The sequence below is a fragment of the Lolium rigidum genome, chromosome 1 (genome assembly GCF_022539505.1).
Source record: "Lolium rigidum isolate FL_2022 chromosome 1, APGP_CSIRO_Lrig_0.1, whole genome shotgun sequence".
NCBI lineage: Eukaryota > Viridiplantae > Streptophyta > Magnoliopsida > Poales > Poaceae > Lolium > Lolium rigidum.
In genome coordinates, this window is record NC_061508.1 from 239,851,132 (window position 1) to 239,862,818 (window position 11,687).

The 11,687-nt window shown below is 40.8% G+C and overlaps 1 protein-coding gene across 1 annotated transcript; it reads left to right on the forward strand.

Annotated features, from left to right (window-relative positions):
* The first annotated feature begins 3,584 nt into the window (after window positions 1–3,584).
* Window positions 3,585–9,666, forward strand: LOC124683378 (exonuclease 1). The gene is made up of 11 exons (XM_047217899.1): window positions 3,585–3,754; window positions 3,845–4,056; window positions 4,590–4,668; window positions 5,741–5,785; window positions 5,859–6,008; window positions 6,081–6,195; window positions 6,436–6,536; window positions 7,896–7,993; window positions 8,093–8,185; window positions 8,602–8,819; window positions 9,037–9,666. The coding sequence occupies exons 1-11, from the start codon at window positions 3,677–3,679 to the stop codon at window positions 9,504–9,506; spliced, it is 1,659 nt and encodes a 552-aa protein (XP_047073855.1). The 5' UTR covers window positions 3,585–3,676; the 3' UTR covers window positions 9,507–9,666.
* The last annotated feature ends 2,021 nt before the right edge of the window (window positions 9,667–11,687 follow it).

Consider the following 11,687-nt stretch of genomic DNA (forward strand, 5'->3'; position numbering starts at 1 on the left):
GTTCACTCTAACTGGTTTTTGCTGCTGCATTTCATGTCTCAGAAATGCCTTTTATTTGCACACAGGGCATCACATGTACGTAGATCTCATAAGTCTACATTCAGCATTTTAGCATACACAAAAATCATAGGCACACATTAAGAAAATTAATCCGAAATAATGTTCGAAAAAACAGAGGCTTACCTTAGAACGACCCATATCTAGAGAGGCAGCAATACAAACAGGCTAGTAAGGTTTGTTGAAAAATATGTGATGTTTTGATCTGTCAAACCCATAGGTGGGGCATCCATGGCAAAAGTTGTTTGGAGAGATGGACCGCGCCACTGTGAAATCCGTTGCTGATAAATCCGGCGACGACTGACATCTCCCACCACTGTACCATCGTGCTGCCTCTGATGGTGTAGTCAGGCTGATGGCTGATGGTAGCGGTGCCGATTCCACGCACTGCAAAATCGATTAGCATGTATTATGATAAAAGAAAGTATCATTAGTATAACTTGTAAATTAAAAGGCGCCAAAAATCCATGTTTATCCCATAAAGCATCAGTAAAAATAAATAGAATGGACAGACTTTAGAAATCGAAGGTGAGTTGTATTAGTGTGCATCCTAAGAAACCGAAAATGTGTTACCTTTTACAAAATATTTTTCCAATAATATTTCAACATTATCTCCTAAAAAGTTACTGTTTTGTTAATTCTCTAACTTTCACTTGTGGTGTATATCTATATACCGAAATTAAATTTGCAGAACCGGCTAATCCTTAATCTGCACTATCCACCAAATCAAGAAAGACACTGCACAGTCCCACACATAGCAGAATTTCATCCACTACTGAACCAATCAAAGATGACATCACACAAGATCTATCGAACAGAAGACATTGAAATCTAACACCTTTACTTATCCATTTTCCTTGTCTCCTAATATCTCCACCAGTCCATCAAACTCAACAAAGTATGTGCTTCAGTTCCCTCTGTCTACCATTTCTTAACGTAGAAAAGAAATCCAATTGACCCTCATTCTCCAAGAGTGTGTGGATTGGATCCCCTAAAACATAGTCATTTATTTAACCACTTGAACTAATGGAAGAGACACAGTTGTCAAATGTATTAGGCCATTGTTCATGATCCTAGCTTATACTAATGTGCATGCAAGGGTGGGTGCTTGATTTTAGGATTTGTACTTCTGTGATGGTTATAGTATGATACAAAAGACATTGACACAAATACAGGTAGCTGATATTAAAAGATTCAGTTTAATTTCTAAAAGGCTAGAATAATGCGCTTAGATTTCATGAAAGCTACCACTACCACCATACAGTCAGTTTCAACTAAATTCAAACCACCAACTGTATACTACAGGCAACAAAAAGTTCATCAATTTGTCCTCAACCGTCGAACTACTCTCCACCTGCGAACCTGCCTCAGTTACCTAAACATGTACCTTACTAACAGAGGCCATCAAGCAACAAATCTCTTAAGAAATTAGCACGCCCCAAATGACGTGTGTGCGTGCAGATCCCAAATGACGTGTGTGCGTGCAGGTCTGAAGGGATTTTGCTGTGGGGAAGACACGTACCTACTGTATGCCATGGCTGAGGGGCTTGTCGAGTACGTTTGCGTACTACTTCGCCTTCCCCACGCCGATCATCTTGCCCGCCCTCCTCTGGGTTGCCCTTCCTACGGCAGAGAAAGGGGGAGGCCACCGGCGTTCTGGGAAGGAGGGGGGAGGATCTCGGCACGGAAAGGGCGACGAAGGGCCCGAGTGAGAGGAGGGATCAACGTCCATGATATTTTAGGGGGCTCCGCGATGCAAGATGGCGGCGGAGGACAATGGCGGATTCGGTGCTCGAGCTCAGCAGGCATAGGGCGACGGCGGTATTGGCATGCGCCAGATCCGTTTCCTGTCGAGAGGTGAGAGGGTGCATTGGAGGCGACGGCTGCTGGGAGAATGGCCCCGCCTGTCAGTGCGGAGTATATTCTCGGTAGGGGTGGACGAAGAGACGAGCGGAACATAGGGAGAGAGGCGGAACACGGAACGTGGAGATATGCCTTATTTACCTCGGTGGGAGGGTAAAAATGTCTTATCGAAAATATGCTTGACGAAACCTTTTAGCGGAGGAAACAGAACACGTTCCTCCTTTTTATATAGTAGAGATTTGTCAAAGTGTACACGCTATACGTTTGTATTTATGGTTTACATATGCATGGATAAATTCCTATATCTGCCGACGTCTCCTACCTTCTCGGGCCCGAGTGAGCCAAGAGAGAATGCAAGAGAGGGGAAATTATCATGGTTATTAGCTATACAGATCCTAGTATCTTACGATACTAAGATACTACTGAACTGAAACGATACATATCACACTGTGCATCCTAATCGGGTGGTATCGTTGTCGTCGAGATGTGATACCATGCCTTGAATCGGCACTATCCCGATACTTGTACAACAGGTGATACCACACATCAAAACTAATCAAAGAATTAGTTCACATTCTAACATTAACGAGTCTTATAAGCAAATAATTGCTTCATTGGTTTCATGTAGTGGACTAAACATATTATTTACCGCCTCTGCATCCCTCATGTGTTGTTGGCCTACATGCTCCAAGTCTAGAATATGATATACCACTCACTTACAAGAACAATATGATATAGCACTATGTTTTTTCAGAAATATATGCTAGGTAACAATTTTATTTAGCACAAAATTAAATTTTTTTTTAGAAAAAAATAAAGTCTGAAATAAACCTTAAAATTCATAGTAGGCGTCTAACCCTCAACTTCTAATCCTGGAAATCAGCACACTGAACTTCGTATTCCCGGTCTAAGATGTCATTTTGGTCCTTATAACAGACTTTACTCTTTGAAAAATATAGATCTCATAGTATCGTGATATTACGGCACGATCCTACGATACGATATTGTTAATGGAAAAACAATACTCCCTCCGTTCCTTTATATAGTGCCTATTGTATTTTGGCACGGAAATTAGCGCAAGCCATTTTTTGACACAAAACCCCCTAGCGATCTTAGAGACAAAATAGAAAACTGAAATCAGATCTCAGAAAATAATCCTGTTTCCATAACCGATCGCATCATGTACTCCCTCTCTCCCGCTATTCTTTCCATAATCAGATTGGTTTCCACATTTTCTGGACGGGAATAGATTGGTTTCCATATTTTGTGGACAGGAATAGATTAGTTTCCAGATTTTCTCGACGGAACAGATTCGTTTCCAGATTTTCTGGACGGGAACAGATCGGTGGAAGGGGTTCTTTGCAAAAAAACTTAGCTTTACCCTTATATTCTGAAACAAAAGTGAAAAAACAATAGGCATTATAGAAAGGAACAGAGGGAGTATTGGCTAGTATCTCCACAGTGAAAACCTTGGAAATTGTAACTCGGCGCTGAGTAGATTTGAGAATTGAGACGCGGGGAAGCGCGGGAAAGTAATCCGGTGCGCGCGAAACAGAGATGTTCGCTAGTCAAGTTCCCAGTCCAACACTGACCTAACTAATCCTGGGACCCACATCCCGCTAGATCTGTCAGTGACCTGGCAGCCCGTCTCGCCCACTCGGAGCTTTGAGCGTCATCTCCCTGCTCTCTTCCGAATCCCAACTTCCCAATCCAATCCTCCCCGAAACCAGCTGGTTTGTGGCGGCGCACCGCACTGATGGGAATCCCCAACCTTCTCCGCTTCATGAAGCCATTCATCGAGCCCGTGCACATCAAGAAGTACGCCGGCCAACGGGTAAATTGAACAGATCCCCAATACCCCACCTTGCGCCTGCAGTTCCTGCTATGTTTCTTCCTTACTGGAATCTGTCCATCGCTCTGGCAGGTCGGCATCGACGCCTACTCGTGGCTCCACAAAGGGGCCTACTCCTGCAGCATGGAGCTGTGCATGAACCCCAAGAGCGCCGGCGCCAGGCGCTACATCAGCTACTTCATGCACCATGTCAACCTCCTGCGCCACCACAAGGTCGTGCCCGTCGTCGTCTTTGACGGCGGCAGCATGCCTTGCAAGGCCGCCACGGATAAAGACCGGCACAAGTACGCCACTTCCAACTGTCAGACCACTTGGCTAAGAAATGCAGTTCCTTTTCGCCCCTTCTTTATGTGTAGTTGCACCTGTTGGGTACTAACTTGGCACGATGATTTGAGATTGCACGGTTTGTTAGTATGTTAAGTCTCTGCAGCGTTAGCATTATGTCTAGCTCCATTACAGCTTTGATTTAAAGTCACCAATGGAGCTGGGAGTACTTATAAAGATTGACTTTTGAGTTAATTTATACTCCACCTATTTGGGACGGAGGGAGTAATGTTTAGAAAGCACAATTTACCATTAACGATTGTTATATATGTTCCTTGAAGATTGGTTCTGGTTGTTGAAAAAAAACTTTACCAAAGTACCTCTTAACAAAACATCGTTATATTCACAGCTCATCCAGTGATAGCAATACAATATTGCCCTGTTGTAGATATTTCTTTAATGGATTCAGTTGCAATGATAATACTGTTACTGCCCATTTCCTAATACGTAAAAATTATATAACTTTATAAGTCACTTGGTTACTAAAATTCAGGAAGAGGGAGCTCAGTTTGGTATTGGGGAAAGAAAAGCTTAAGCAAGGAAATACAGCTGCTGCCATTGACTTTTTCCGGGTAAGCATCTAATTTTCCTTCTTGTAGTATTTACCAGACCAAGAAAATTGCTGAACATCGGATGTAGTCTGTCACTCAGTGCACATAAGAATGACCACCTCCATTCTCTTCGCTTCATCATTTTGAACATTGAACCAGTACAGTCCCTGTTCTCTTTTACTTGTCATTTTGGATATTCACATGATCTTCCATATACTACTTTGACTATGTTAGTTCTTTGCTAGAAGTATGTTAGAGAGGACCCTTAAAAAATATAACGGAGTAGAATTTTTTTAAGGAAAAATCTAATATATTTTTTTGAGAGAAATATAATATCTTTATGTATATTCCTTGTCCAAGGTTTTAAATGTGACTGATGTCAGAAAAAAATGTTAGATTATAATGAGATGGAAATACTTTTGAATAAAAAATCGACTAATATCATTTCCATGTGGTACACACATATGTGGTCAATAGAAGTTGAGTATACGCATTGTAGGGTGTCAAGTAAAGAGAATGGAGGAAGTGGTTAAGAATTTAACATGCACTTGATCTTTGGAGTTTTGCCCTTTTGTTTCAATACATTTTCATCAGATTCTCTTTCCTTTTATCATATTGATTTCAATAGGTTGAAGTAGAAACGTGGAACTATGCTTGCCCATAAATTCATGTGTTCAGCCTAGTGGCATAAATAAGTCTCTTGATCTAACTTGTTAGGAGCTTATTGTAAATAACGAGACAGTTTTATCTTTCTTGATTTAGCAAGAAGGATGAACTGTTTTTATCTCTTAAATTTCACAATTTCAGTCAATGGCCTCATCATTCTCTTAGTATCCAACAGCGTATAGCCAAGGGAGGGACCCTTCCCCTGTTGTTCAACGTTTTTATTCTCTTAGTATCCTTCAGTCAACCCTTGCCATCTAGACCCTTTGCACTGTGTTTAACAATATAAAAAAATCAGCACAAAATTTCCTTGAGCCAGTGACTTGATTTTCTTGCATCTTAAAGGAAATATGCTTTGATGTTTCTAAATTTTGAGTGCAGATTTCATTATGTTTGTTACAAAAGCATCCTAATATTTATTCATCTGCAGAAAGCTGTGCAAATTACTCCATCAATGGCTTATCAACTGATTCAGGTGCTTCTTTGAAAGTTATTCCATGTAACCATTCTTCACCTGATGTAGCGAAATCTAATGTTTCTAAACCCAGCTTTTAAGGTCAGAAAATGTTGAGTTCGTGGTTGCTCCATATGAAGCAGATGCACAGCTGGCATATCTAGCTACTCTAGATGCTGATCAAGGGGGCATAGCTGCAGTTATAACAGAAGACAGTGACTTAATAGCATATGGTTGCACCGCCGTGAGAATTCACTTTGGTCTAAATTTAATGTTTTTTATTCCTCTATTTTCTCTAACACACGTTAAGTTGTAGATTATATTTAAGATGGATCGCTTCGGGAAGGGCGAAGAATTCATAATGGATAAAACCTTGATGACTGTCAAAGATGGTCTTTCCTTTCAGGATTTTGATAAAAACCTATTTACTGGTAAATGTCATTTCTACATCTTGAAGATTTGAACTAAAGCACCATGATGCAAAGTTGACTGATTTGGACACTTGTTGAAGAATCACCTTTTTTTTTCTTGCTTCTGTTCATATTGTGGAGTTGCTAGTCTAACTTTGCCTCTGTTCATATTTTGGCCTCCCTTTTTCAATATTTTCCCAGCTGTATGCACTATGCACTGAAGTATTTCCTTCTATTGAATTTTAAATTTTATTTGGACAGGTATGTGTGTCCTTGCAGGATGCGATTTTCTTCCCTCAATTTCTGGCATTGGTACTAAAAGAGCATATTCTCTCATCTCAAAACATAAAAATATAGACAGTGTAAGAAACTAAGAATGACTACTCTCTATTGATCTCATGCTGTTCAGAAAAGAAAATATCAAGTACTCTGTGGATATTATTTGCAAATTTTTCATTACTTACTAAACTAGAGACCACGGGCTATTTTCTCATCAAAGTGGTGCAGTACACTATTGGGTGTAATTTCACAAGGGCTATTTGCTCATTGAAGTGGCACAGTACACTATTGGGTAATTTGAGATATGTACTATCAGCGAATTTTATATCTAGAATGCAGCATTGTCGTAAACTCATATTGGGGCAAGATGAATCAGAGAAAGGAGGCTGGGAATTATATGATGTAGTACAGTATCAGGATTTTGAGATGCATCCTGTTTGCTAACTATATATTTACAACGCAACACTGTTGTGGACTTCTATTTTGGCAAGACTTACTTGATCTTACTTCTATAAACATTGGACTTGGTGATGGTTTGTCTGCCATCCAATGTTGAGGCAATCGTTAACTGTTAAGCTGGTGAGTAGAGGATTAGTAGGTACATCGGCCAGTTAATTTGCCAATTAATCAGTTAATTGGCTGCTCGGTGACCCTCCAAGCAGGGATTAATCGGCCAGTTAATTGAACACTGCTGCCATCCCACCTCTCTTCTCCATGATTTCCACCAGTGTACTGTTTGATATTTCTAAATTGCCTTTTTTTCCAACTCCAAGTCAAGTTTGTGTGGTCATAGATATAGATTTGTATATAGACTCATATGCCACACAATTGGTTTTATTTTTATTAGTTCGATAGCAATGTGCAACTTTTTCAGCTAGTCAGGGAAAAAAAGAGTGGCTGGTTGTAAGGCTGTGGCAGCACAGCACTAGTCTGACGGCGTGTAGTACTGGCAGACCAGTTCAGTTTATTTAGGGGTGTTGGATGGAGATTGGCTGTTATTAGTCCAGCCGGCCAGGTTAGGAAGTAAATTCCGAGTCCAATAAGATAGATGGCCCTATTTGAGAGCGGGATCTTTGTGAAAACCATTTAGCACAGTTTTTTTTGTTGCAGTACCTTTTCTTACAACAATTGCAATATGCTGATTGAACTGCGGCGAACTCATATTTTTATATAATAACATGGCATCTGATAGGCAGCATTTTCATTCTGTAAGATGACCTCAATTGCTGGAGTTTTCTACCAAGATATCTCATTACATCTAAATACATAAACTGTGCAATCTCCATCATTATACGATATTCATTATGATGCATGCTGTAATTAATTTCTCGACAGAATGCAATCTCAGTGATTAAATCGTGCCCTCTGGTAGAAGTTTTCAAAATTTATCCATTCTTGTGAACAAACACGCCCTCTAGCATCTCTGATATAATTATTGCCAGGTATTATCAACCTTGACGCTTGATAAGCGGTATTCTGTGCCGGATGATTACACTGATTCCTTCTGGAAAACTCTTGCAGTATTCAATCATGCTAGAGTGTAAGATTGTCTTTATGTTAGCTATGTGTATCTTTATGTATTTTAAATAGACATTGTGTTGTACAAATCTGATAAGTCGCTTTCCTTTAATTGTCCCAGATATGATGTCAAAAGCAAGTCACTCAAACACTTGAAACCTTTGGAGGAACAGTATCTTCACTATTTGGCTGGAGATCTGGATATTCTTGGACCGTATCCTTAAAAGTTCCATTTTATTCATGAGCTGGAGCATGTGATATCTGTCTGTAAAAATTTAATGCACTAATGCTTCTCTGACAGTAATGGCATCAATGTGGAACATGATTTTGGCACAACCAATTTTCAAGACATGCATTTAGTGGTACCTTTTCTCTCGAACATGCACCCAAATGCGTGCCTTTATGTACTAAAAGGCATCAATATGACGCAAAGGGTACACAAACAAAACCAGAATTAGACAGGACACAAGTTATTACCAAGGACAGTTTCATAGAATTAGGGATGATGTCTTTTATTTACAGAAATGTGGTAATTGGCAAATGTGACATTAACACAGTTTCAAATATTGTTTCATAGAACTATTGTATATTTCCTTATCTTACCAGTGCGCATTCCTTGACCATCTAAAGAGAGCTAGCCCCATCAATGGCAAGAGCGATTGCAGAGGGACGCTTGAATCCTGTTACAATGGAGACATTTGATAAATTCTCCAGAACCATTAGCCCCATCGAGTTTATTGATACATCGAATCTCAGTGTTATTAATCAGTATGGCTCTCAGGAAATTTTGACACAAGAGAGTTCTATCACAATCTGCTCATCCCAGGAAAGCAAAGATGACACCGTAGGCAAGTGTTCTATTTTACGCTCTAAAATGTATGCCAAGTCTAAACCACTGTTAAGCTATGCATTAGTTACTTTGTTGCTCAAGGGGTTTTACTAGTTTTTCCTTATTTTTATTGAAAAAAGGAGTGGCGTTTTTGCCCTTTACTTTGCTGCTCTGTACTGCAATGAAATAACTCTACTCCAGGATTTCTCAGAACTGTTTCTTGCTTTCTTCAACAGGATTTGCTACTGATAAGATTACTAGTGGTGAAAGGAAGGGCAACAAAGGAGCCCTTGCCCTTGGCAAATTTCTATTGCCAAGTGCAACAAAGAAGCATTCCTCTCCGGCGTTGGAACGCAACAAAGTGGAGCAGAAAAACACCCCTGAGAACAACCCATTCAAGAAGAGGAAATTACCCACTGATAGAGGTCAAGCACCAGATCAAAGCGAGTTGCTGATCGATCTGGATGATGAAGAACCAGTTGTATTATGTTCATCATTGTCACCAGAGAGTGTTGGCCGAGCAGAATCTCAAGATAGAAATGAAGTTTCAGCTGGATTGTGCCGGCCATTGTCACAAGGAAGTGTGGAATCTGGGCCGAATGGGAGATCGTCTAAGAGGGAAAATCACCTGAAGGCTTTCAGGGATAAAACTAACAAGAAGGTTACCGAGAGGAGCGGAATATTGAAATTTTTCATGCCGCTGTAATTCTGATCCAAGTTCCATCTTCCCCTTCTCCAATTCCATTTTGTTGAGAAATTAATTAGCACATTGTAGTGGGAAAAAGTTTTGAATGTATCAAAGCACGAGTTCATTGCTCAAAATTGAATCAGATATGGTTTTATTTCAAACAGATATTCACTGCATAAAGTTGTACAAGTAATTTTGCAATAAACATGGTGGTCCTGCGTGATATACCATGTGATCCTGCAAAAAATCATCCAAATCAACATTTGAAATCCAAAGGTGAGCGGTGTTAACCTCGCTTTTTGGTTTCATTTATTTGAAGCCAAGCTCTTCTTGAGATAAATGTCTAAACTCCAGAGGTAGATAATGAGACTGGCTAAAAATTCGTTTTTACAACATGAGACTGGCTAACATAATTACGAGGCGGAGTTTTGAAGGGTCTGTCTTTTCACATGGTTTTGAGATTTTAATCTACCGATCTGCACATGCAATCTGATAATTTGAACTTCAAAGTTTGAAGGGTAAAATTGACAAAAAATCACCAAGTACGTGTACAGTTGGATAGTGTCAACCTTTTTTTTTTGAGAGGTGGATAATGTCAACTATGCTTCTATTGCCATCTAAAAGTATAATAGACGCATCCTCACCGAGCTATCCGGTAAATCAGATCTGACTGTCCCTAGGATCTTACATCCATGAATCTCGTCCGTCAATTTATTACCGTAGCAGTATAAAAGGGGATCCGGCGGAGGGAAACCTAGCCGCCTCTCTCCAATCCCCTGCCGAGCCGCGGTCACCCAATCCTTGGCGTTCTCTCCCCAATTCCATTCATCTCCTTCTCATCCTACCTCCAATCGGCCGGCCCGACCATCATCGGCGACCTCCGCCGTTTCTCCTCGCCATCCTAGCTCGCCGGCGCAAGGGGATCCATGGAGGGAACCCTAGCGGGATTGAGGAGAAGGCCGTTGTCCTTGTCCCTTTGCGCTCGAGCCATAGATCCATTGAAGCCGTCGTCGTCTTCGCCTTCAGCGTGCGGGCCTCCACCTCCCCAGCATCGTCGGCTGCACATGAAGGAGGAGCGTCTATGGTGGTGCCTTTCGACGAGCATCTCTTCCGTCCAACAGCTTCCTCGTTCATCTCCGCTGCTCGGCAGGTGCATCATGGGAGCAAGGGCTGCTGTCGCACGACACGAGAAGGCAGCATGTGAGGGTGTCGAATTGGTTCCTAGTGGCCCCAAATATCTTGCTCTCCTGATGTCCTCACCGCACAAGAAGGTATCTAGGCTGCTGCTCGCATCATCCACGCTCCGTATTTCCCTCCTCTGTGCCATGGTAGGAGCTTCCGCGGAAGGCCTCACAGTTCTTGGTCAGAACACACTTCAGCACGTGGCGTTGCACCTCCTTGGGGACGGAGAGAAGATATGGGATTGATGCTCTAGAATTTTGTATAGGTTGTTGCGAGCTTCTGATAATTTGGACATCTCCCTTCTGGATTTTCCTTGACAATTTGATGCATAACCTTACCGAGTTCTTATTGCAGGTATTGCCTACAGAATAAGTATTTCTGGTGCATCCATGACTTGCATCGTGTTGGATGGCTTCAAAGGAGGGAGAGCGGCATGACCAACCACATTAAATCTTTCTTGGTATATCACTCTGTTAAACACATCATTTTCCTTCTTCTTTGGTATACCTCGTGTTTTTAGCAGTAGTAATGAAAATAACCTATAATTGTGGTGGATTTGTATGGAATTTAATTCCGAACATATAATTTTTTATATGGAAACTATTGTTTTGATTACACCTGGTGCTTGAATGGAGGTTTATTTTTCCCTCCTAATGTTATGGAAGGCAGTCAGGTTTCATCCCTTTTTCTGATGCTAATTTGTAGAGGCTAGCACACCATAATAAGTGCATACATGGTTTAATTCCCTAAAAGGTATTCACGTTCTCATTTAATGTACATCAGTAAAAAGACAAATCAAGTCCATCAACATATATACAGAGTATATGTTAAGGATTTCTACTCTTAAAACATTTTGGGGTTTGTCACAAACAAGCTGAGTTTTCACTAAACCATTATGTGTAGTTTGACACTTTATATTTGTAGCGCTAAGTCATATTTAGTTCAGTGGATTCTTTTTCATGTAAATTTCTCGATAGTCCTTTTCTTTTCGCTTCTCATCATCTGTTATACCTTATA